We start from the raw sequence: 27,009 nt of genomic DNA on the forward strand, positions 1-27,009 counted from the left end.
CCAGTGACCTCTAGTGGTCCCGTATGTCATTTCACTCTTCAATAAATGGCCTTCGAATTTTTCTTTTCAACCAGGTTTCCAGCTTGTAGACAGCTGGAGTAATGGGGTTTTTACTTGGGATGTTAAGTAAAACAAACCCAGGTTAATGAACTAATTAATACTTGTCATATGAAGTCTATGAGATTAAAAGAAGAAATAAGATCAGCTATCTGGAAAACTTTGAATAAAACCCTGCATTACAGTCCATACATTCTGGGTTTTACTAAATGTAAAAAGAAAAACAAAGGAGGCACATCTTACCTTTATCCTATTCTTGTCAAAGCACTTAAGCCATGTAAGCTGGATGCAGTCACACCAGCTGACTTCATGAATTACAAGGAGTACTTTGCAAATATATGTAGAATATTATGTTGCTTGTTAATTGTGAAGGAGAGCATTAAATTAGTCAACATGGAATTATAAATGCTTGGATGTATAAATGTCTAAGCCATTGTAATAACTACTGCTACTTTGAAAACCGTCAGCTCTGACAGTGTTCACATTATATAAACTACTACTAAAAAAAAAAAAAAAGGAACAAAACACCATAAATTTAAATCTCATCTTTTATTGGGTTTGGTCATCACGTAAATCAAGTAAAAACATGGAATCATTTATTGACCGCCCCTCAGACGCAGGACAAGGTGGAGGGTGGACTCCTTCTGGATGTTGTAGTCGGAGAGGGTGCGGCCATCTTCCAGCTGCTTCCCAGCAAAGATCAACCTCTGCTGGTCAGGGGGAATGCCTTCCTTGTCCTGGATCTTGGCCTTCACGTTCTCAATGGTGTCACTGGGCTCGACCTCCAGGGTGATGGTCTTGCCAGTGAGGGTCTTGACAAAGATCTGCATGCCGCCCCTCAGACGCAGGACAAGATGGAGGGTGGACTCCTTCTGGATGTTGTAGTCGGAGAGGGTGCGGCCATCTTCCAGCTGCTTGCCAGCAAAGATCAGCCTCTGCTGGTCAGGGGGAATGCCTTCCTTGTCCTGGATCTTGGCCTTGACATTCTCAATGGTGTCACTGGGCTCAACCTCCAGGGTGATGGTCTTGCCAGTAAGGGTCTTGACAAAGATCTGCATGCCACCCCTGAGACGCAGGACAAGATGGAGGGTGGACTCCTTCTGGATGTTGTAGTCGGAGAGGGTGCGGCCATCTTCCAGCTGTTTGCCGGCAAAGATCAGCCTCTGCTGGTCAGGGGGAATGCCTTCCTTGTCCTGGATCTTGGCCTTGACATTCTCAATGGTGTCGCTGGGCTCAACCTCAAGGGTGATGGTCTTGCCAGTGAGGGTCTTCACAAAGATCTGCATGTTTGCACCTTTGAAAAATGAAAGATCCACGTTACAAATACATTTTCATGTAACAAGGCCTACAGCAAAAATGACTTTGTATGCCTGACAGATACACCAAGGTGTCAAAAACATTTCACCAGCCTACTATGAAACAATGCCTAGCACATTCTTAATACAACATCTTACATTTCAAAATTTGGTCATTATTGAAGGACTTCCTTCTGTCAACATTTTTAAAATCACTTGATACATACAGTATCTTTATATACCACCGCCATTGTTCGGTTATTTAGTAACCATTTTATTTTCCTATGAGCGATTATACAGCTAAATCCTACTGTACACCCATGAACATACTGGTAGGAAGTCGGTGTTTCGAGCACCAGCGCCATTTTAAAATAAGCCATTGTTGTTTGCCTTCGTTTTGTTCAGCTAACGTCATCCGCTAATGGACGATACAGCTAGAAATGTTGTACCATTGTTACCAGTTAACTGTTACCTAGCTTTAGCACATGTCTTTCACATTACGGTTGTTTTCAAGGTGACATAAGATATTATTCGTGAAAAAGGTTAACTACATTAGCGTTATTAATTTAACCTAGCAACATAATATGATGTTGTGGTTGCTAGCTAGCCTTCACAGCTGTTACCTAGCTACTCAAAAGGGACAAAGGCGACAGCAGGTAAAGTCTATGAAAGCTACAAACCGGTGTCAAAACAGAAATAAATAAAATGGAATATTACTTGTTGAAAAAAAAAAACAGCTGTACTTACAATTTGCTTCAGTGTCAGGTCCAGCTTCCCCTTACAAACACCTCCCTCTGACTGCAGTTGCCAAGGGGACGGGGTAATTTATACTACACACGTCATCGAGCGATATCCTTCCGCAAGTGAAAATAGTTCCCGGTTCTTTCGTATATACAATAGATAAAAACCATAGACTGTATATAAAGTATCTTTATATTCAGTCCATGGTTAAAACATTGAGTTTAGTTGACTTAATGTGGGTACATTTAGCTCTGTCATACACATGAAACTACACGAACAATAATACAGTTTGCTTACAAATGAACTGTGGAATTACTTGGCGGAAGAAAAACCCTTTGACAGTTAATGTAAGCAAACAATGGAAAACGTAAAGCAACTGATAGTACCCAAGTGGTAACTTATTAATTCCCACTGCAATATAAATATAAAACTAGTTAGACTCGTTACAATTATTGGTCCTTCAACAAACATTCTTTAACATAGCCCGAGGGATACTCGCCTCACTAATTGCATTGTGAGGCGCTTCACAATACAATTGTTTAGGGTACTAAAGTGCACAAAGAAATGAATTGACACGTGACTGGTATGAGTCATTAAGACAATCACGTGTCATGCAGTTAAGACAATCATAGCACAATACATGAGTAGATCATTAGTCTGCTAACAAATGGAGAAGTTTTTTATTAACAATTTGCTATCAACTGTTGTGACATTTATCTTCTCCTTCTAGCCCAGGTAGCAACCAGGTAGCCCATAAATAATGTTACATTATCATACTAAATGATATAATGATATGGACTAATATATCTATGAGTAACAAAACCAAGTATGTAATTTGACTGTTTAATGATAAAAATGCTAGTAAAGGTCAGACTGTGTATGCCTGATTTATACAGTGTTAAAAAGCTATTTTAGTGTAATTGTCTAAACAGGTCAAGGGGCTGATACTGTTTCGACAACACTAAAGCAGGCAATCACCCACAGATTATAAAACAGGCCCACATAATAAATATACTAAATAAATGTTGCATTGCCTTTTGGCTGTCAAATACAGCTTTTCTGTGAAAATGAATATGTATGAAGCAGGTTGTTGTCTCAATTTAGTAAGTGGCACATTTCATGTATTTGTTATTTATTTTCCTCTTCCTGACACACAAACTGAGAGCAGATTGTCAAATCAGCAGCACTATGAGATAAATGCCTGTGGCAGGATAAACAGCTGACACCTGATTATCCAGATAACAGTGTTGAGCCAGTTTAGGTTTGGATTAGATGGTAAATGCCACAGCACAATCCTTGTGCAATTCATAATCCACACTGCGTTCCTCACCAGAGACTGCAGCATCATCTCTAACCTCTTTCTGTTCAAGTACAACATAGCTAAAGTTCTTCATGCTGGAGTGCCAAATTGTACCTGAATTGTCACTATATGCACAAAAGTTTAGATTTCACCTCAATCATTTATTAGACTGCACATTGAAAAGTATATAGTATATGCTTAAATTTTCTGCTCCTGGTTCTTGCTGATATTTTGACGTCTTCCTGAACTTAAACACACAATGTGTTTTTAATCCGTCACATGTACAAATCATCCAGCTTCAACATTGTAAGAGACATTTGGGCTCCGTTCTACCTGCTATCCTCCAGCACATAAAACAGTATGTTTGTGCTGAAATGTGATATGAACATGCTGTACCTTCTATCCCTCAGTAAAACAAACACATTCATCATTTTCTCTCCTGGAACACAAACACACTTTGTCAACTGTTCCAGCTTAGGATAAAAAACTGCATAGTTAAGCACATTTTCTTCTTGACTTATGCTGAAAACAATTAACATCTTACTGAAAGAGTGTGTTTGTTCTGCACAATTTGCATGTGCCAAGACTAAACCTTTGACAATGTCACCAAATAGCAGTGTGCCTTCCATCTGTCAATTGAAATCAAACTTGTTCCCAGTTGTACCAACACTCTCCTACCAGTTATAGAGCATTTCTTTTCACTACATTTTAGTAAACTTCATTATTTGACTTTAGACCCTCTGAGGGACCCATGTTGGTCCTTGAACTCAATTTTTGGACCCATTTTGAGATCACTACCTCTGGTTTGTTTGTCCCCCCCTCATCATTCCTCTATGTAACACACTCGATGCTCAACAATAGATGGCGCCACATCTTCATTAATAAGAATTCCTTCAACCCCTTCATGTGTTCTGAGGACTCAGAAGCTGATCTTACGCTCTTCAGTTTCACAGTTGACCATGTTGTTGAAAGATTTCAGTAGATCTATGCCGGGTGTACACAGGGCAGACAGACCACCTCTGAGAACTCGGCATTTAGACAAAACAGTAATGTGATTTAATGCAGCTATAGGCTAGTGGTAGGTTATACAAAGGGGGTCCAAGTAAACTAATTGCTTCTGCTCACAATTTAATTCACTGAGCAGATATAAGATTTCTTTATTGTCATTTCTTAATTCTCACATACATTGAAATGAAATTCCAAAAACAGTACACTTGCACAAGATTACTAAAAACATATTTAGCAAATATGTTAAGAAAGTTTCAGAAACATAAAGGAATTATATAAATACACACAAGTACACCAAAGTATAAAATCCTTAAGATAGCAGCAAAGGTAAACCTGAGGTAGTGCAGTGAGTTTGCAGAAAGATATTTTACTGTTGTGAAAGCGACTGATGCAGGATGGAGATATTGCACTTAAAGTCCACTATGTGGTGTAAAGTGAGGGATGGGGTAGTTGCAGGTGCCAATGTCCATGTCCTGCAAACTCAGCTTCTCCACCAGCTGTTGTGGTCTGATGGTGTTGAACGCATAGGTGGCATAGGTGTCCTTGTTTTCCAGGTGGGTTAGAGCGAGTTGGAGTGTGGTGGATATTGCATCTTCAGTGGACCAGTTGGCCCGGTATGTGAACTGAAAGGGGTCCAGGTTTGCAGGAAGGTGGGCCTTGATGTTCCGCATGACAAGTCGCTCATCACTATGGGATTCAGGACCACAGGGCAGAGGTCATACATGCAGGATGTGTTTGACTTCTTGGGCACTGTTATGTTTGTTGCACTCTTGAGGCAGGTGGACACCACTGTGCAAGAGCCTGATAATACTTTTAATTTACATCTTCTTAATCTACATGTCTAGAGAATACAGACATAGCTGTAGCCTACATACCACATAAAAACCTGCTGGCTTTGGGTTGCATCTTAATAAATATGCAGGTTTTTATTATTGACTTGTGGGTACTTTACTTGACATGGAAAGTCCTTGGGTAATAATATTGGCACTTATGACTAGTTAAAATACTGGTTTTATTACAATTCTACACACTATGCTTCTAACATATACCTTATGACTGAAGCCAGATGTTTTTTATGATAGAAACCACTGCATGGGCCTGCGGAAATGTACAGAGGCAATAGTGTGAGCAGAAAGATCATTCATCAGTAGTTTTAAGTTTTCTTCAGCAGATTGTAATTTGCCTTGGAAGCCACTAGATGTCACCAGACTCCAGCTTGCCAACACTAAAGTTAACATATAATCATCAATTTGTAGCCCTATGTGATGCAGTTTTTAGGGCATTATTTGCATGTAACCTCTCTCCAAATTAATTATTTTTATACTTAACCAGACCTGTCATAAAAGTTGGCTGAAAATGTCCCCAAAATACCACTTTTCAAATCTTCCACAGATATTAATATGAAACTGATGTACGGTATTACCAGAATTAAACATTTGTATCGGCCCTGGATGGGGAAACCCCCCCCCCAAAACTCCAGGTCTTCAGTAACATAATGTAAGGCATTAGTGTGTGTAATGAAATAAACTGAGCTAGTAAACCTCAACTTATATTTTTTCCCTGATTGTCATATAAGTTATCATTAACCAAGTTGTTATGTCTTGTTTGCTTTAGCCTATATTTAAATAAACACACACATAGCTACATGAATACCCCAAGAGGTTTATGAGAATTACTGCTTATATATATCAAAATATAAATAACAGTTCACCACACCATTAGTAGGAAAAAACAGCTGGGGCTCACTTGTCCCCACTGCATTCAGATCTTTTACCATTTCTTGTTAATACTGTGGACATTAAAAATATCCATATTTTTTTAATCATCATCATTCACCTGATCACTGGAAGAACAGAACCAAGAAACACCACAAGTTAAGTTTAATCCTTTATTAAGTGAGGAGCATTGAACTTTTGGTCACGTAAAAGGCAAACACCTTTGTCATGTAACAACTTTGTAATACAGCCATGTAGATCATGTTAAACATAGCACATTAACTTGAGACATAGATTTAAGAACACGGAATCATGATTCACTTTTACTGCCCACCCCTCAGACGCAGGACAAGATGGAGGGTAGACTCCTTCTGGATGTTGTAGTCGGAGAGGGTGCGGCCATCTTCCAGCTGCTTGCCAGCGAAGATCAACCTCTGCTGGTCAGGGGGAATGCCTTCCTTGTCCTGGATCTTGGCCTTCACGTTCTCAATGGTGTCACTGGGCTCAACCTCCAGGGTGATGGTCTTACCGGTGAGGGTCTTGACGAAGATCTGCATGCCACCTCTCAGACGCAGGACAAGGTGGAGGGTGGACTCCTTCTGGATGTTGTAGTCGGAGAGGGTGCGGCCATCTTCCAGCTGCTTGCCAGCAAAGATCAACCTCTGCTGGTCAGGGGGAATGCCTTCCTTGTCCTGGATCTTGGCCTTGACATTCTCAATGGTGTCACTGGGCTCGACCTCCAGGGTGATGGTTTTACCAGTAAGGGTCTTGACAAAGATCTGCATGCCACCCCTCAGACGCAGGACAAGATGGAGGGTGGATTCCTTCTGGATGTTGTAGTCGGAGAGGGTGCGGCCATCTTCCAGCTGCTTGCCAGCAAAGATCAACCTCTGCTGGTCAGGGGGAATGCCTTCCTTGTCCTGGATCTTGGCCTTGACATTCTCAATAGTGTCGCTGGGCTCGACCTCAAGGGTGATGGTCTTGCCAGTGAGGGTCTTGACAAAGATCTGCATGCCACCCCTGAGACGCAGGACAAGATGGAGGGTGGACTCCTTCTGGATGTTGTAGTCGGAGAGGGTGCGGCCATCTTCCAGCTGCTTGCCGGCAAAGATCAACCTCTGCTGGTCAGGGGGAATGCCTTCCTTGTCCTGGATCTTGGCCTTCACGTTCTCAATGGTGTCGCTGGGCTCGACCTCAAGGGTGATGGTCTTGCCGGTGAGGGTCTTGACAAAGATCTGCATGCCACCCCTCAGACGCAGGACAAGGTGGAGGGTGGACTCCTTCTGGATGTTGTAGTCGGAGAGGGTGCGGCCATCTTCCAGCTGCTTCCCAGCAAAGATCAACCTCTGCTGGTCAGGGGGAATGCCTTCCTTGTCCTGGATCTTGGCCTTGACATTCTCAATGGTGTCGCTGGGCTCAACCTCAAGGGTGATGGTCTTGCCGGTGAGGGTCTTCACAAAGATTTGCATGCCACCCCTCAGACGCAGGACAAGATGGAGGGTGGATTCCTTCTGGATGTTGTAGTCAGAAAGGGTGCGGCCATCTTCCAGCTGCTTGCCTGCAAAGATCAACCTCTGCTGGTCAGGGGGAATGCCTTCCTTGTCCTGGATCTTGGCCTTCACGTTCTCAATAGTGTCGCTGGGCTCGACCTCAAGGGTGATGGTCTTGCCAGTGAGGGTTTTCACAAAGATCTGCATGTTTGCACCTATGAGGAATTCAGATACATCATATAAGAGTTTAAAATAACACCAAAAACGTTATATTTACCCATATGCTTTTATTTATAACTATTCCCTTAAATTAGGTAATAATGAATTAGCGTTTGAATGAAAACAAAAAACCCCTTGATTACCGTTTATAAGTCATGGATAACATGACGACTTTACCTATAAATGGAAGCTGAAATTACATTATCTTCACTAAAGCTAGATAACTTATTAATATATAGAGTGATTATGCAGCGGTGAATCAAGACAACAGCTGTCGGCAGCTGAGCAGCCATTCCAGGTCGAGCGCCATTTTGAGATCATATTGACCTCCCTTTTGTTCGGCTAATGGACGACACTGGAAATGTCGAGTCACTGCTGAAGCTAACATCAGCTAACCTTACAGTGTCGTCGACGACGATGAGGAACTGATTGACAATACAGGTCGTGACCAACCCATATAAAATTAAAACGAATGTAGCTAAAATACTTAGATTTATGTCAAATGTATCGTTAATTTAAGGCAGATATCTAGGACTGTTAATGCCAGATAACGTTACCATCCTTTGAAGTGAAGCTGTAAAATCATGGCGCTAGTCGCCAAACAAGATATTAGAACATCCAGTTCATCGACTTTTCAAACGTATAATAGTCACAAAACTTTAAAAAGGGGGAAGGTGTACTTACAGTCGAGAAACGCAGTAAATTATCTGTTATTTGTGTCTCGAGTCGTCTTCTCGTCGACTTCTGCTGAAGATCTATGCTGCAGTACAGACAAACACTGTATTATATACCGGAGTCCGCATACGTCATCTTACCATATTCATCCGCAGTTGAAACTAGTTCCCACCGCTCCGTAACGCACTATCAATATACAGGAATTATTTTTTACTGTATATTTTTCATTCGCTAATTACACATTTACCCATAAACGTCAACGTTTAGTCAAAATTAGAGTGCTTGAAAAACGACATTTTGACATATACTGAGCGGCGGAGTGATATATCTCTCTACACTACGGCTCTGGCTCCAGAATTTGCTAGAACCTCCACAGCAACAAGAACCTTCCCCGAGCTTCTGATTGGATGGTGCAGTTGTTTGTTTGACCAGTGATTGGTTGCTGTGTAACAGTAAGTAATGTTTGATGACTAAGTTATGCTTATGACTGGGGGATAATAACACCTTTTCAAGCATTACACGATACCTAAATATACAAAAATCTTGAATAGGCTATTAGTGTAGTCTAGGTATCATACACTGTCCTGTATTCCTTTTTTCGAGAATATCATATTCATTGCATTAATATGAACTCCTCAATTCTAAATGAATATTCATTTATGTGAAGATATGTGCAGACAGGAATTCTGTAACAGATGGAAACGTGCTTGGTGGACATGTGCTACCAGCTGCTGTGACAGCAGGGCAAAGTATTTTAAGCTAAGAGGAAGATAACACTGCTGGCCTCTTTTATCCACCTTGTTTTATTTACTTGCAATTAAACAGGCCTTATTACACAGACCATGTATTTATAGACAACCTGAATATCACTGAAAAACATGTCATTTGATAAGCAGAATTTGCTGATACTGGCTATCTGGCAGGCCTACAATATGAGTCACGATTAAAGACTGTATGGCCATGACCTTAATACTGAAACTGAAACAATGTTTGGGACTGACCAGACCATATTTAGTAGGCCTAAGGATATACTGTTACTTATTTAGCCACCCTCAAGTGTTCTGCTAGACTAGGGTAGCTAAATTCATTTTAATAGTTCATCCATGTTTCACTTTAAGGTTGTTTCAATCTATTTTCACTGAAAATATGGACATATGTTCAAACGATAGAGTAAGCTGTGACTTAGATATTTGTCGTTATTCTGATCATCTTGATGAACATACTCTACAGAGAGATCAAGTCATCACCACCACTTCAAAAGCCTTGAAATATGATTATTTCTTCCCACATAGACATATTGTTACAGCTCTCTGGTTCAAGCTGAATGACTTCAATAGTTTATAGTTTGAAAAGTAATACCAGTTTCAGATTTTCATCTTTCCTCCTTATTCACCACTTCAGTAATTTATCCTGAAGCAGAATGGTAAGCTTTTTTTTTTGTGGCTGGAGTCACAAGATCTTGTTTCCATGAACATAAGACACTAACTATGCCTGGCATGATGTGAACGCCCAGGTGATACTGGAAAACTCCCTCAAATTAAGTACTGCTCAGGGACAGCAGGGCTCCTCTGTAAAGTCAGTCAGACAAGGCTTTTCAGTTGGTACAGAGAGTTTTTGAGTTATGTTCCCGGAGTGAATAAATGAGCCAGCTGAGTAAACATACTGAGCATCTGAGATTTAGGTCAGTGGTCTTCACAGTGGATGGTAGTGAAAAGTACTGATTTCTGTCTAACTTCATTACTGGTAACTTCAAGTAGTGACCAGTGATTTGACCCCCCACTTTTATTCCCATCATCATTGCAGACAGCTGTTGGACTGCAAACTAAATAAAATCAAAGAGCAAAAGCTCACATAGGTGTCTGCAGCCTACTGGGTTTTCTATTTACGGATCATAGCCATGATACAGCTTGGTGAGTCCTAATTTATGTATTTGGGTCAAAACATTATCCCCCTCCTGCACTCTGTCATATGACACCAAACTCGTGATGCACCACACCAGTGCTTTCCAACACAGAGCTGAGCTTCTGGCTGAACTGGTTCAACCTATGAGGAATGTGTTTGTGCAAGTCTGCTGTACTTTGCCCAGCCCCTTGCTTGGAATAATTATGGTCTGTCTCAAAGTGTTCCAGGAAAAACAATCTTTTAAGCAGAAAATAGGCCTAGCCCAGTGCTATGGAAGCTCACACTATTATCACATGAAATGAAAAATGCGCATGACTCCGAACAACAAACGTGACGGTGGGACTTTCTTAGAGGTACCTACATTTGAATATAATTGGCTGAATCAATGAACACGTCGATACATGTGAATGGGTCAAAGGTGTAACTAGCTGTGAGGCTTTTAATGTAAATGTGACTCTTATCAGTGATGGACTTTGATCAGGGTCATTGTGTTTTCTTTGGAAGGGTGGTTGTAAGTGTTTTGGGTGGGACGTCCAGTTCCACGTCAACACTTTCCACAACAAACACGTCACACAGGTTTTGCCAGAACTTTCTGAAAGAGTTTTGGGTAAATAACATTCCTGTTCTTTTTCTTATCAGCATCAAAATGACAGAAAAGAAAGGCTTACAACCCCAGAATAGTCAAATATGAGGAAGATATACATTTATCATGACGGTTTGTTTTATTTTTACCTACAGAATGGATCTTGTGAAACATACCGGTGGCTGCCACTGTGGGGCTGTTAGATTTGAAGTCTGGAGTTCCCCGGATCTCTATGTTTTCCATTGCAAGTACGGATATTAAATTCAATCATTTGTAATTCAAGATGTTTCATCATCTTCAATAATAAATGTTTGTATTACAAAGGAAACAAGATTGTCAAAGACATTATTTTAAATCTAAATGAATTGGTAAATGTCTGCCAAAAAAATGTAATTCTGGCAAAGAAACTACATTTTTAAGTTTGGGCATTCATCCAAACACGTTAAAAGATATTTAAAACAATGTTTTGTACACTTTTTTTTTTTAGCAAAGCAATATAAACTGATTTACATCTTTTCTCCAGCTGTAGCATTTGCACAAAGAAACAAAACAATCATTTCATTGTTCCAAAACAACACTTCACACTCCTGCAGGTAGGAAACCCTGCTTCTGGCAAAAATATTTTATATAACTGATCCTAAAAATCCTGAGAGCATTTTAAATGAATAATGTTTCTTTGTTCCCTTCTCTTTTTTTCTCCAGGGGTCAGATAATCTTACCACATACACGTTTAACAGTCACGTTGCAAGACACACCTTCTGTAAAACCTGTGGGGTTCAAAGTTTCTACACTCCACGCTCCAACCCTGACGGCTACGGTACGACCTCTAACTGCTGGCACAAGACAGTCACACCACTCTCATGGGTTGTAAATGTATTTTATCATCCTGCTGCGTTCGCTCCAAACTCGTTCTGTTGTGTTTACTGCAAACTAACCAACCACCTTTGCTCTTTAATGCCCTACAGGAAACGACTCTTGAAACACAATACTCTGCACGATTGAACTTGTAAAACCAAGTTGTCATCAGAATGTGCTGGAGAGAAAGGGCTGCTGTGTGTATACATATCAATGATCTGTCCCTTGTTGTCTCCTCTCCAGGTGTTGCTCCACACTGTTTGGATCCAGGTACTGTGCGAAGTGTCACAGTAGAGAAGTTTTGTGGGGAGAAGTGGGAAGAAAGCATGCAAGCTCACCAGACCATCAGAGACATGTCTAAACCTGCAGTGGACATACAGCTGAGAGAAACAAAATAACACCACTGATATAAGAATCAAACTTTTATTTCAATCAGCAGTATATCAGAAATATTGTACAGTATTTTCAACAATCTTTGCAATAATAAAATCAAGAGAAAATAAACATAAACCTTGGTCACATTCAAATTCCTGTATACAGTGTTATGACTGAAAACAATGAAGAGGTCTCTGTAATAGAAAGACATCAGAAGTTACTAATATTGTCAAGTATTATTTAAAATTGTTGTATCATCATAATGGAAAGTGCTTTAGATATTCAGGCAACTTTAGCCAAAAAAGGTATCAAAGAAGTCTTTATTTACTGTGCGCAAAACAGCTTATCAGATTTGTAAACGGCTACTAAATTCACTTCCACTATTGTATTCCAGTAGCTAGACAATCAGTGCTTCTGGATGAGACAAACTTTTAGTAAATCTTCAGGTTCTTTGGTCCCTGTGGGATCACTTGGAATGTGTTCACGTACATGTACCGTGAGAAGGCCACGTACAGGTAACGAAACCACAGGAGTTGAGTGCGATGACAAAGCATGGCAGCCTGGTGAAGAAAGGAGGGTTGTTTGAGAGATTATATAACTTGTAACGTGGTTTGTGGGATCTCAGTTAACAGCTGATAATGGTCAAAATCTATGTCTTAGTGTAGATGTATTTCTCTATATAATATTAGCTTGAGTCCAAGATGAGACACAATTTTAAACCTCAACACCTCACTTTACTGTAGTGTCTCTTAACTGAATCTCTACTTCTTTTGCTGCTTCAGCTCACGTATCTACCCTTGTTTCAATGTGCTAAAAACACGTGCATCTTCTATTAGCGGACAGCGTTATTTTGTGCCAACAAACTGTCTATTTCGAGGCTTACTTTGGCTTGCTTGTAGCCCTTGGAGCCAATAATACAGCAGAGACATGAGGGCAGCAGCCAGCTGAGAGGAAGCTCCAGGAGGGAGATGTATTTCCTGAGGAGGCCAACAGTCACCAAGGAGAGCAAACAGCAGTCTGGGAGAGCAGACAGAGACCCAGTTAGTGGTTAACGTTGACTACAGCAGCAGACAGTTAACTAGGACATTCCCTAAGCCACACACTCAGGCTATTCTTCCTGTGCATGAGAACATACGCTGCTACTATAGGGGAGTTGACATATAACATACAAAAACAAAGAAAAACTGGATAACCCGATAAAAAAAACCCCCAGAACATTATATTACCAAGCACAGACTTTCATTTTACTGAAATTTTGTACAAACACTTGCAGCAGGAGTTTGCGGGGCACAAGGGACTTAAAGCTGCTGGTAATGAGCAGGGAGTCTTGCTGTACAGCCAGGTGAAGAGGCTTTACAATTACATTGAGCCTAATTCTCTCCAAACTCCTCTAGAGGCTGCAGACCAGTCAAACAGGTGAGGTGTAAACGCCTCGTCACTCTGTGGTAATAAATAACCTGTGAGCAAGACGAATGACACCCCTGCTGTTTTTTTAGATTACTCACTGAAGGCTAAAGAGGCCGAGGCAGGCCGAGTCATGTTGTCCTAAATAAAGAGTGTGTTTGCTGTGACCTTGGTACTGAGATGATAATGTCTTTCCTGCTATCCCACAGCCCTGTGCGTGCTTTTAGATCTCATATATGATTAACTACATGGACCTGTGTCGCTTGTTTCTTATCATTCTGCCTATTCAAACTTTAATGTGGGTGTGCTCTATGGACCTGCATGTTTACCCAGCCAGCAAAGTAATGAGTCTCTGTTCCAACATGTTGCCACTTCTCTGTCCTACTTTTCCTTTCATATCCTGTTTTAAAAAAAAAAAAAACTCCACATGGGCGTCATCGTGAGACATGACCTTTCAAAAGCAACACAAAGTAAGATTTCAGTCATTCTGAACAGTTTCTAGGATGACATTTAGGGATTCATTTGCATAAATTTTGATTATGCCTGGACAGTAAAGATGCCAGCAAAGAAAAGAAGGAAAGGTACATTCATTTTTTAATCTGGCAGCAAAAGATGGTATGGAACAACGGACATTTGGAATGACAACATATGTAGTTTGAGGGCAACAACACAGCTGAAAGCAAAACAATAGTATTGCAAATGGTGTTTCAAATACCCAGCTGGCCTCCTGCTGCCACCAGCAGACCAAAATGTATAGAGACAGAAGACTCATGCAGCCCTTTTGAACAGAAGAGGGCGCTGCACATTAACAAAATACCTCGTCTCAGCCAGTATTAACCAGTACTTTCCAAGGTTCTCAGTGTGGAAAATGCAGGCTGGAAGAGAGGTGGTGCTTCTCATGTGAGGAAGTCATTTCTGTCTTGTCTGATTTTGAGGCAGTTTGTATCTTTAATTTAAAATGCTACCTAAAGATGAATAATTAATAAGGCCTGTGTTCAGTGGGTGGACTCACTGTCATCATCCCTCACATGTGGATACAGTCAAACCAGCATAACCAGTTATCTGCTGTTGATCACTTGACTTTTTACTGGAGCAGAAATTTTCCTCAGAAATTTTTGAGGAAGGAATTTTATAGACAACTTTTCTGAGTCACCTGTAAATCCACAAAGACCTGTGATACTGTAGACACATAAAAATATAAACAGAAAGTTTTCTTTGTGTCAAACCTACCGTTGGGTACCTGCCCAGTGGAAGCGAGGTGCCTGCAGGTGAAGAAAAGAACATTGTTACCCACTGAAAACGTCACAAATGCAAACATTGTTATTTAAGAGATGATACAGCTTACTGACAGGTTTCATGTTGGGAACTTCGACAAAAAAATGACCAGTGTTATATTTCGAATTCCCAATATCTGTTAAAAGTGTTTTGGTTTCATTGATAACAACACAAATGGGTAAGAAGTCAGTGACTGTAAGCTTATGCAACACTGCAGCCAAGTTCTTTGGGGTCCAGTTGTACTGTGAGCTTTTTTTCAGTGAAGCAACAACATCATTTTCCATTTCATATTCTTCTCTCACTACAGCAATTCATCTTTAAGTCTTGGTGGTAGCAAAGTCAAGTTTTCCTCCAAACGAGCATTTCTGTACACAATAGCTGTTAACGATGACAAAAAAAATAAACCCAAAAGCAAACCCTTGATATTTAGAGAACTGTGAAACCAGTACACAGCCCCTCTGGCTTCAGCTTAATGGGAATCATGGGATGTGATGTGAAGAGCTTGTATCTTATCAACAGATGAGGCCCACAGATTGACAGAGAGCCATATAGGCTCAGCAAGGGGAAAAAATCATGACTAACACGTCAGACACCGAAGGCATCGGTGCAATATGGGAACAGCAACGTAAACTTCGCTGTGCAAAACTGCAAAGCACTTTTTTTTTTTTTTTTTTTTTTAAACCAAAAGTCTGATGCAACTTGCTTGGTCTGCCTCTCCAAACCAGAGCTTCCCTCCCACCTCACCACTTCAGGGACAGGATTTACTGCTGCTCTCTGGGGACTGTGTTTGGATGACCTCTCAGCTATATGTAACAGACCAATTCTGAAAAACATGGTGTGTGTGTGCGCCTTTATGGGGAAACATTTTGGAGAGATGGATGTTGATGTAAGTCTTAAGTGTTTTGCATGTTCTTGGAGGGAGTTTTATGATGCGCAAGTGGTGGTGTTTTTTAAAAAAAAATCTGTTTTTTTGATGCCAAAGCCTTAAAATGCAGTCTGTACCTGACAGCTTTATAGATGGCTATGTGATTGGCATGGCTGCTCACTCCTCTTCCATCGAAGGTCAGCACCTGAAACAACAAAATATCTCACTGTGTGGGTGAAAAGCCAGAATCTGGGTATCTAAAAGTGAGCGAAGGCAAAAACAGAGAGAGATTTTTCTTGGGTTAGTGGAAGGGTTTCTGTGTCTGACTGTGGAGCTGCTTGGCAGCTGACAACTGATATTTAAAAGCCTTTTTCTGTGTGCATGCTTGCACACCAGAGGAAGCAAGAGAAAAAAAAAAAAAAAAAATCAGGTCAAAGGGAAAGAAAAACTGCTTGACTAAAGACTTGGCATTTGCTATGCTAAGGTGTATTTTACCATGACTATGCCTTTGCAATCAAGCATAAATTTAATCCCCCAAACACCATATATTATAAGGAACTTGTGAACTATGAGTCTGTCGTTCTGGCTTATATACAGAAGAGCAAAGTCTAGTGAAGTCTGAGAAGGACCAAAGAAACAATATTATTCTGTTTGAGAGCAGGAAAATGAACTACTGTCCACTTCTAGTTGTTGTTATGTCTGTGCATTTTTCCAGCTTATATTTGTTAGAGGATGTTTATGCGTGACTGACATGATTCTCTAGTGTACTTTTTGCTAGTGAGCCTGACAGGATGGGAGGAGACGGCGTATTTGTTTGTCATCTTTGATAACAAAGAGAGATCAGCAAATATAGGAAAGAAGTAGTGAGCTCACTTCTCAATCATCTTCTGTAAAGATGTGTGGGTTTTAATAGCTATACTACTACTATTCACTTTTTTTTAAACCTTGTTGAGATAGACCAGATAAAAGAAATCTTTAAATTTGCAACATTCCCATTAGCTAATAGCGCGGAACTTGTACTGGGGCTGATAAGAATCTCTCTGTAAACACAGAAATTGAATCCGATCCATCCTTTCTACTGCAGCAGAAGGCCATTTCCCCTGGTTTTTAGGGAGGCTCAAAATACAGTCTGGGTTTGAACAAAAAGAAAAGGCGGCTGACAGGATTATTACACAGACCGCAGTGAAACTGGGATAATGAGTTAGGAAACTGTGGTGCCAAAACATATGGTAAACGCAAAACAAAACAATACACAGATTTCTTACACACAATGACAAGGAAATTGTGTGTTAACGTCAAACAGGAAATGACAGAAAAGCCACTGCTTTGAAAAGCACAGAGCAGAGCGTACCATGTTGAAAGAATGAGCTCTTATGTGTTTCACAATTAAAGAGGAGACCAAGGAGACGCTCCATTCTGCTTTGGGATCGTCTGGAAGTTTTCTGGAAGGGAAAGAAAGGGACACTGGTTATCTACCCAGTTACAGCACTATTACAGCAGTGTTCTTGCAGAGATACGGGAGTGCATCGTGTGTGCATTGTGACCTCACTGGAACTGAAATCATACAATACAACATAAACCTGCCGGACGTTTCTTAAGATAAGCAGTCTTATTCTTTTCCCATCAGAAGATATCTGTGCAGCGGGGCTTTAACCGAGCATTTGCAAAAGGGCGCGGGAGTGCTGGGAAGTCCAGAGGTTAAGGGTGGAGACAACATGGAGCGTACATCAAACATTCCTAGTCCAATATCTTGGCCATCGAATCCATTTTTGGCAAGAATTAAAGATAATTTTCCCCTGTCAGTTTATAAAATAAAGCCTTGCTTTCTATGGTTGTTCAACTTTCACCCTTAACTCAAGAGAAACCCTCCCGCTGGGCCAGTTCACACAGTTCACATAACTAAAACAAAGTGCTGAGTGTTTCATTTCAAGTGCAGCAAATCTAGTTTTCTCACCAGCTATCATTACTCTGCTTTATGTTGATCAAAAACACAACCAACAAGGGAGACTGACATCACTGGAGCAAATGGACACACACAACCCCTGCTGAACGACAGTTTGAAGTAAACAGTTGGGGTGTTGGGCTGACAAGATAAGGAGAAAGATCAATGGCGTGACGTGTTGTTGTACATTTGGATATGGGTGGCGCAAGTGACAGTGTGTGCATGCATACGTATATGTAAGTGCATAAATTGGGGGTTGGTGTGGGGACGTGACAACAGTTGTCCCCCTCCCCTTAGTTGCAAACAATGAGGCAGGACAGTTGAGCTCGTAGAGGGAAGTGATGGATTATGGCCACAAATCTATTGGCTGCCAGTGATGTGAGGGTCAGGCTTTGGTGTAAGGGGTGGGGTGTCGGGGTCGGCTATGTCAAAGAGAGGAGGGGCGGAGGGTCGGGGGTTCAGAGATAGTTTAAAACTGTCTGTCATCGAGTGAATGCACTGCTGTGACACTCTGATACCAGTGACCTACATATCATTAGGGCTGTGTAGGGCTGGGTGATATGGCCAAAAAATAAAATCTTGATTTTATTATCAAATTTTTAACGATCCATGATTTTAATCTTCTTGTTTTTCACTAAAACTAACAAAGACCAAGACATGATTCAAATAAGTGTTTTCCTTATTAAAAAGAAAAAAAGAATGAGACTGTATCAACAAGTCTGCCTATGTGTGCAATAACAGCAGTTCAAGAATAATAAATAACAGCACTTGTAAGGCTCATTATTGTGCTTTTTTTAAACATATAAATAAATACATGACAGTATATAAGTAATCTGCGAGTGTTTATAGTTTAAGTCAAGTTAAGTTTTTTGCATCATTTTAAAACAAATATGAATGAACTGATTTATCGAGCAGCTCTAGGGTTGTGTGTGTTTTTTGGATCAGGACGGCATGTAAAATTGTATCTTATCTAAACCGATGTTAAATTCAGTATAAATTAATAAACACAAGTCTAATGTCCTCATTTCTGTCTGCTTTAGACTATTAAAGATAAGTTGAGGATTTAGTGAGAATTTGGCCAAAGTGCATGAATATTAACTACCATTATAACATGCTGTGTTCACAGCTTGGCTTCACTGTAGCTCTATCTGTGCTGTTAATGTTACATGATTTTCCCACTGTTACATTTATTCATTTATTATTTTAGACATTTTGCCTTGCCAACCGTAGCTAAGCACAAGCCTACAGGGAAGGAGGGAGGAGGAGGAGGGGGGGGGGGGTGAACAAAAGATATAAGACACCTGACCTTTCTGAGGCAGGATGCAGGCTGAGTGTCAGCTTCACCATGGCAACGGTGCAAAATGTCCTAAAGTAACCTCCCCAGCTCCCCTTTGTAGCTTTGCATGTGGATGTCTAATTGCTTGCAGGCATCTGTATGCAGTTGCTGAACTTTGGCCCAGTAAGGGGATTCTGTGTGTGTGTGTGAGTGAGAGAGAGAGAGAGAGAGAGAAAGAGAGAGAGAGAGAGAAAGAGAGAGAGAAAGAGAGAGAGAGAGAGAGAGAGAGAGAGAGAGAGAGAGAGAGAGAGAGAGAGAGAGAGAGAGAGAGAGAGAGAGAGAGAGAGAGAGAAAAAGAGAGAGAGGGCTTGTTTAGTCTGGTCACATGGACCACAGGCCTGTGAAACTGCCAGACTTCTGTCCACACAGTCAGATTATATGTCCTGCTGTGAACGGCTGAGATGCCACTACATGCTGACAGTACGCCTGCAGTATCCCAGTGTAATAAGGCAGCTACGACTGCAGTAATAACACCAATAGACACATGTTTCACAATGATTTACTGACATTTATGGTTGCAGGTTTTGCCAGTATTCACTGGTGTTGTGGTAATAAACTGTCATGAAAATAACCATGGAAATAATGCTGTTAGTGTTGTTTTGAAAGTAAGTTGTGCAGAAAAACAGCAATCTAATGTGACAAAATTACAGTTAGCTGCTGGCTGCAAGATTCGGTAAATGGGAAAAGCAACTGTTTGACTATGCGGAGGCCAGTGTGTGGTGACAAATGTATCTAGAATAAAAGCACAGCCAGAGGTCAGTGGCAGGGCTGGAACAACTCACCACTATTTACTGCGTCCTGCCATGTGCTTATAAATCAGCTCGGGCTATTTTTACCGCTGATCAATGTATATTTAAAACCGGTGTGAGGATAGAATGTTACTGCAGCAAATACGGCTTTACTTGCCAGAAACTAGTGGTGAGCTCTGTTTACACATCCCTGCAGACAATTACACCCCTCCAATCAAAAACAAAAGCCTCTCAGTTTGTGATTTACTTCTGAGCAAAGATTTTGAACTAAAGCAAATCTGAAGTATGTTATCATGGACAGGGTTAAAATTATTAAATGCAGAAAGAAATGTGGCAAGTGAGGCTTCAGCTCAGTCTGATGGATAATGTAGTGAAGAAGTGACACGGTTGGATTTGTGCAGTGAGCAGCTATAATCGAGTCCAGGGAGCAGACAGAGGTCAAGCCAGTGCAAGTGGAGAGGCAGCAGAGCGTGCTCAGATCGAGCTTGATCACAAAGGCCCCAACATGCACTGGGGCCCCAGATACTGTCAACACAGCTGTCCTATTCAGTGAGCATTAAAGGAAAAATCCAATTTAGAAACAGAATTCATGTGTTATTCCTGTCATCTTGGAGAACTAGGCTATAGTTGTGAGTGAGCGAGTCTCACCCAGAGCTGTCATCATGAAACATTACCCGCACTGTGTGCTGGACTTTTGTTTGTTGAGACTTAAGCTGGAAAGCAAAAAAAAGTCCAGTAGATTCAGTGCATCACGCTGCCTTGATGAATGAGATTATAGTGAATACACATAGCCAATAGTGCAAAAAAATACAACGTAACAATCATATATTCTGCTAATTAATACTTTCCCTCCTCATTTCTAATTTTAACAGGTTTGAGATTTTTCTCAAACCTTTTGAGACCCCCTGCATACATGTTTTAAGATGTATATAAAATAGTCTTTTTCAACAAAAAAGGTTCCATTATCTAATTAAAATCCTTAAAATGACATCTTCTCCCTCGTAAACAAATTCCAGAATCTATAAATATGCAAATATTGTTCATTTGAAGTTTAACAGCTGGATACAAGATGTCTCCTTCTTCAGTGTAAAGTCTGTTCTCAGTGTTTGTGTCCTGGAGGCTTCAAGATTCCACATTAGTGTAAGTTGCCTCCTGGCCCGCGATTGGCTCCAAAGTAGTTGTGATGTCACAAATCATGCTCGTAGGTACACGCCTTAAACTTTTGGTGAACACAGAGAAACTTCCCGCTTTCAGCAGATGAAAGTGAAAACAGTGAAACTCTGCACATACATCATCCTGCACAGTGAAGCTCAAACATGAAACTGTAAGAACAAGAAGAAAAAACACATTTTTGAGTGGAGGAGGACTTTAAAAATCTCAAACCTGTGATGGCACTCTAACTGTATGGAGACAATTATGAAGATGATTTGTATCAGAAACGGTCATATGTATATTCACTGCCAGGATTACATTCATTTCAACAAAGACGGGATTCTAAGTGTCGTTACAAGAACAAATAACTCATTAATATGGATTTTTTGAACACTGCAAAGACAAAGCCTAAGGCTAAATGAAAAGTCCAACTTTATAGCCAGTGAGAAGTGTCAAGAAGTAAAACACAGCTTGGTAACCAAACTGAAATATTTTGAACGTCTGAAGAGCTCCTCTAAGTTTTGGCCTTTGATAGAATCACATAAAAATCACAGTTCATGAGCATAGGTGCTCACTGTTTTAGGCTTCAAATGATCTTTGAAAACCTCCCAAAACAATAGAGATTTGTCTGGAAATCAGCACAGGCAGCATATTGCAACTACTGAGCATGAGTTACCCTTACCTCCAGTCATTATCGTCTAACCCCACATCCATCACAACTCTACACGGTGACAGTGTAGTGATTTAGTCTCGACACAACATTCATTTCCCAAACTACTGGAGCTTACAGGGCCATTCTTTCACAGATACAAAAACAGAAAACATTCTTGCTATGTGCATCCAAAATCCAATATTTTATAAAATATCTTCTATAGTTACCTCATTGGCAACAGAGTGGTAGGTTCATAAAGCCAAAGCAGTTATCAGTGAGAACATATAGGAAATAATAAGGTATGAAGTTGAACTTTGCAGTTACTTTAAGACAAAACACTCTGAGATATTTAATGGACCTTGAATAATTTGTCTGGATTTAAATTTTTAATTTCATAACAACAATGTAAAATGACAGTGCTCTAATAGATGACATGGACATGTGGTGAAGGAGAAAGATGAAAAAGTAGTCCTGTTCAGATCAATAGCTTGTAAAAGATTGATGTGGAATTGTTAAGCAATGCAAATGACTTTTGTATAACTCTCTCATGGACGTATACGTATCTATTTTGTCCATCCGATTTATCTTAATGAGTGTAGTCAAAATATTAGAAACACCTCTTAGTCTTATCAAGCAGCAGCACAAAGTACAACCTCCAAAATGACCATAAAGTTAAATCAACAACTCTCCTACAGTTTCAACAAAAACTGACCTTGATGAAGGTAGGATTTATTGCAGGCGTGTAAATACTGCGTAAATCAAACTGATAAGTTGCAAAGGCCTTTTGTTTCTATTCAAAAGAGTAGATGGTTACAATTCTACTGGGATTTGTGTGCATTTCTGTGTTAATTAAACCTTGAAACACATCTCTGTCTGTGACATTAAAACACTGCTTCACTATTATGCGTTTGAGATGCAAACATGAGAAATTAACAGGCCGCTAATTGCTGCGCTGCATCTTTTTTCTTTCTTTGTGCACAATAACATGGTCAGTAAGAAAAACAAGGAGAGGTCAAATCAAGGATGTACATCTGCACATACTTGGGCAGAGAAGGTTAAGAGAAAAGCCAAAGTGTGGCTAGCCATGTACACACACATACAAAGAGAAAAACAGTTTGGAATGACCTACATTAGCAGTGCTCAGTGCGTTGCCAAAATGTATCCCACAGTCCTTGGCAGTTGGCTTCAGCAGACATGGACAAGAGGAGGAGGGGAGGGCCAGAGGGAGAGAGAGAGAGCGAGTGTGGTTGAGAGTGAGCAGGGCTGGGGGTTCTCAAAGTGCTGATTAGGTGTGTGTTTTGGGCAAACAACAGAATACAAAGAAAGGGAAAATGGGCTACACTCCAGTTCAGCAGAAGTGCAGACAGCACTGAGATCAAAGTTCAGCTATATTCTGTGTGCACAAGATGATAAAACGGTGAAGTCTGTGTGTATGTGTGTGTTTAAAAAAAAACAAAAAAAAACAAGACACACACACACTAACAATGTTCTCTAGGGCAGACAACCCGGGCATGTTGCCAGCTTATTACTGTGAGTTCCAGGTTAGTGCCAGAGTTCATGCAGCTCTCCTGGTGAACCAACATGTAGAGACTCACATGTAGGCAGCCGGGAGGTTCTCAGAAACTCAAAACATTTTCAAGAGAAGCTGCAGGGTTGATCCACGAAAAAAAAAAGAAAAACTCCCCTTTTCAACTTCACCTTTTACCACTACTTTCTCTGTAACTTGACCTTGCCAATAGCCAGAGCCAGCAGACTGAAAGGCTTACAGCTGCATCAACAACAAAACAGAATATAGAAGAACACAGAAGAAGAGCGAGCCCCACAAGTATTTGGACAACAGTATAGTTTGAGGGTCTGGATCTCAGTTCTGCTCCCTGCTTTGAATGTGACAGCCTCGCTTCAATAACCGTAGTTGTTTCTGTGCATGATTTATGGCGTTTTACGGTGATAAAAAATATTTGAACAAATGAATATTGTACTCTGTAATCATTGTTCATTTTGTGGTCAAAAAATTCTTATCGTGTATTTGCTTCAGTAATTCTGAGGTACTGTAGTATGCGGTCTTGAAACACAGCTGGAATATGCGACTGTTTTCATTCCACTAATTTTCCTACATAGCTCTGCAAGAATATTGTTGGGGAACCAATGACAATACAAGAAACACTGATGAAAAAAAAAAGTGGATTGACACTTTTGACACGCAAATTTGTTTCCAGCAAATCTGAGCTACATGGCTGAGCGGCTACTGATGATAAATGAGGGACTAAAAAATAATAGTTTAATTTAGTAGTGAAGAGGAAAAAGACGTCACTTGACTACTAGGCAATTTCCTCCCCAGAAATATTGTTAACCAGCCTTGTGATGAGAGACTGCTATGACCTCAAAGTAAACATTACAGGCAGAATTATTCAAATATCATGGTTTGACTACACAGAACTTATTTCACTAAATTACTTTAATTATCATTTGAAAACTTGCTTTGCTTTACATTTTATAGACAGATATACTGTAGAAATATAAATATATACATAGATGTCAGTCTGGGCTTTTAAAGCTTTTTAGGGGACTGTGTGTCCCACAGGGCAGACCTATCAATGAGGCCTAGTCATTTATTTCCCCTGTGACACAGAGAGGTAATACATCAGGCCAGGCTGGATCAGCTCTGTTGTGGTGAGAATGGAAGGACGGGGTTTGTGGTCGACTCTCTTTTTGTTCTGATAGACTGTGGGTGGTGGGGAGGGGACTGATGGGGTCCAACAGGCAGAAATGTTGAGACCAGACTCCTGAACTGAAGTTTTGTTTTTACATTTAGGTTTAAATCATATGAAGAGTCAGCAATGCACATGTACAGTATAAACATGTAAAACACAAATCTGATTCTTCAACAGCGCAAATTATTACAAGGCAACACAACCTCAGTGTTTTTAACATTAAATGCAGATGTAATTTGTATATTATGTGTAAAATGGCTCCTTACTTGTGGTCTGTTATGGTGACTCTGGAAGCTGGTATCCCCAACACAGCACAGCTGTTGAGAAGTTCTTGCTTACGCTGAGCTCCTTGATTGTAGTAGTTTCCTGTTTAATATTTAAGGGACAAATTAGGCTGTAAATGTATTGTCATAGTGCTTCATTGTTTTGAAATATCATGCTATCTTTAGCTCTGTAATGATGGTCCTCCAGCATCAGCTGATCTGGATCTATGTTAAATTCAGTGCTCTACAGATGTGAAAAGTGTTTCATTATATTCTCTTCAGTATTTAAATGGATATCGAGATGATGCTGGAGTTAATTCTGATTTGGAGTTGAGGGAAAGTTAAGGGAAACATAAATAATTATATTTAGTGGCTGATTCTCTGTTTTTTCACCTCACCACTAACACTTATGAAAGACTGTTAAGCATCGTAGAAAGCTGTTAAAACCCATTTTCATATTTGGGAAACCTTTATTTTGCTCCTTAAGACTGAAAACAGGGTTGTTTTACTGATATTTCTCCATCCAGACCACATTAGATGAGGTCCAGATCAAAAACCACTAAACCTAAACTTGTCAAATCTGGACTAGATTAACAAGGAAACTCCAGAAAGTCATTAAAACACAGTTTCAGATTTGTGAAACCTTTATTTTATTTGTGAAAACAAAAAAAGGGGATTTCACTGATATTCTGCCATCCAGACCACATTAGACCAGGTCCAGATAAAAAACCACTATACGATTTAGACTTGTCATATCTTAGTAATAATAATCTAGTCCAGATTTGACAGATCTAAGTTTAGTGGTTTTTAATTTGGGCCTGGTCTAATGTGGTCAGGACGGAGAAATATCAGTGAAACCACCCTTTTTTTCTGTTTTCATAAGCAAAATAAAGGTTTCACAAATCCGAAAGAGGGTTTAAACAGCGTTTAGGCTTTTTCTACGATGTCTAACACTCTTTAATGAGTGTAAGTGGTGAAAAAACGGGAATCGCCGCTAAATATCATTATTTATGTGTCTTTTAACTCAGAATCGGAAGTTAACTTCAAGGACGTAATATTGAGTGGGCTGACAACTCTTACTTTGATTTTACCACACATTCAAAAACTCTTGACCTTAAGAAAACATTGTAACTATTGACAAAGCCACGCCAGTGTTTTAGGAGACATGCTATTTCACTTTCCTTTAAGGGAAATCTTACTTTTATTTTTTGTCACCTATTATGTTAACTCATTTCACTAAAAAAACACGTAATAATACTAGGAAACGTTAGCTAGCAGCAAGCCACACGACTAATGATTCACTCTCCATAACTTTATATGAATTTGTTAACGTTATTTGTGGAAACAACACCACCGTACCTTCAGATAAACACAGCAAATGAACACTGGCTTTTAACTCGACCAGCCGTATAATCGTTGGCGCGAAGAACATACATTCATCATCCGGATGCGCAGTTACGATCAGGGCGGTGACGTCAGCGCCGTTTGGCTCTGTGCATGATGAAATGTTCGTTACGCGTTTCAACGACTTCAACAATGTTCGCCGATGTCGATGGAAAATGCATTTTATCCAAATCAGATAGGACAAGAGTATGAAGACAGCCAGGTAAATACTCATTATTTTGACCGTTACCGTAAACACTCCGTGTAAAAACAAAAAGTCTTAAATGCAATTGGTTCCACACGTTTAAAACAACAAAACATGCAGCCCGTTTGATATAACTGACCAGTTCATCAGCAAATGCAATGAGTAAGATAACTAAATCCAAAAAAAGCGATAGCTGCACAATTTTCACCTAATATTAGTGTGTTTTAGTCACTTAAAGTCACTTTCGCTCTCTCAGTTCATTTGCGTTTATATCAACCTATTAAGTAACGATTGTGATACGGAATCTTTTTTATGAAATACTGACATAAGAGGAATGTAGGAGAACGTAATATAAATCAAGCTAAAGTTGTGTTTTTGAGAAGTGAAAATGAACAACCACCAGAAACATTACCGTGTTTGAGGGGACGATTTAGCTGTCACACCGCATTGTCCTTGCAGGTATATATACACGTCCACATTTAAGATTTTAAAGGTTTATCTAAAGAATTGCATAACATCATCTTACTTTGTAAATCTGTGCATTATATTTTTCTTTATAAATACACATGTGTTGATGAGTGCCAGTACCCTGTGGATTGAACTGAGTAAGGGTAATTTATTTTATCCTGTCAGGACATCGACCGACAAATGCGGCGCAGCCTTCAGTCTGCCCAGCCGTCCACAGCCCGTAACCCGCGGATTTACAATCAACAACTGACACATATTTCTGCCCAGGGACACCGTTCTCTCCCTTCGGTATATTTTCTAGATATGAGGTGAGTACAAATCGTGTACATACAGCAAAGAAACACGTCTAATTAGCACGATATTTAAGCGCTCCGGTCTACGCTGAAAAT

At 40.2% G+C, this 27,009-nt stretch overlaps 4 protein-coding genes across 12 annotated transcripts in view; 2 read left to right on the forward strand and 2 right to left on the reverse strand.

The window, feature by feature from the left end:
- Positions 1-591: 591 nt before the first annotated feature.
- On the reverse strand, positions 592-8,665 carry ubb (ubiquitin B). 3 transcript variants are annotated; one of them, XM_067607553.1, is made up of 3 exons: positions 8,510-8,665; positions 6,451-7,821; positions 592-1,351 (listed from the first exon to the last, which is right to left on the reverse strand). In XM_067607553.1, the coding sequence occupies exons 2-3, from the start codon at positions 7,811-7,813 to the stop codon at positions 654-656; spliced, it is 2,061 nt and encodes a 686-aa protein (XP_067463654.1). In that variant the 5' UTR covers positions 7,814-7,821; positions 8,510-8,665; the 3' UTR covers positions 592-653. The 3 variants fall into 3 exon arrangements, with proteins under 3 accessions (XP_067463654.1, XP_067463653.1, XP_067463652.1); XM_067607552.1 differs by lacking the exon at positions 6,451-7,821 and having other exon boundaries at positions 8,510-8,599; XM_067607551.1 differs by lacking the exons at positions 6,451-7,821; positions 8,510-8,665 and adding an exon at positions 2,100-2,241.
- cenpv (centromere protein V) lies at positions 8,131-12,350 on the forward strand. Of its 4 annotated transcripts, XM_067607557.1 has the most exons (6): positions 10,498-10,755; positions 10,907-11,009; positions 11,141-11,233; positions 11,509-11,578; positions 11,688-11,802; positions 12,084-12,350. In XM_067607557.1, exons 3-6 carry the CDS (start codon positions 11,142-11,144, stop codon positions 12,236-12,238), a joined length of 432 nt encoding a protein of 143 aa, XP_067463658.1. In that variant the 5' UTR covers positions 10,498-10,755; positions 10,907-11,009; position 11,141; the 3' UTR covers positions 12,239-12,350. The 4 variants fall into 4 exon arrangements, with proteins under 4 accessions (XP_067463661.1, XP_067463659.1, XP_067463660.1 ...); XM_067607560.1 differs by lacking the exons at positions 10,498-10,755; positions 10,907-11,009 and adding an exon at positions 8,131-8,266; XM_067607558.1 differs by lacking the exons at positions 10,498-10,755; positions 10,907-11,009 and adding an exon at positions 8,856-8,952.
- pigl (phosphatidylinositol glycan anchor biosynthesis, class L) lies at positions 12,250-26,220 on the reverse strand. The gene is made up of 7 exons (XM_067607549.1): positions 25,924-26,220; positions 24,568-24,667; positions 17,111-17,201; positions 15,897-15,964; positions 14,850-14,881; positions 13,099-13,232; positions 12,250-12,775 (listed from the first exon to the last, which is right to left on the reverse strand). The coding sequence occupies exons 1-7, from the start codon at positions 26,180-26,182 to the stop codon at positions 12,647-12,649; spliced, it is 813 nt and encodes a 270-aa protein (XP_067463650.1). The 5' UTR covers positions 26,183-26,220; the 3' UTR covers positions 12,250-12,646.
- Positions 26,152-27,009, forward strand: part of ncor1 (nuclear receptor corepressor 1) — a 60,557-nt gene continuing 59,699 nt past the window's right edge. For 3 of the 4 annotated variants that reach the window (XM_067607539.1, XM_067607541.1, XM_067607542.1), the window contains exon 1: positions 26,778-26,928. The gene's annotated coding sequence lies outside the window, so the exon portion shown is untranslated. Of the gene's footprint in view, positions 26,171-26,777; positions 26,929-27,009 lie in introns of those variants that run through there. The other variant, XM_067607540.1, reaches the window with a different exon arrangement.

The sequence above is a fragment of the Thunnus thynnus genome, chromosome 13 (assembly GCF_963924715.1).
Source record: "Thunnus thynnus chromosome 13, fThuThy2.1, whole genome shotgun sequence".
Classification (NCBI taxonomy): Eukaryota; Metazoa; Chordata; class Actinopteri; order Scombriformes; family Scombridae; genus Thunnus; species Thunnus thynnus.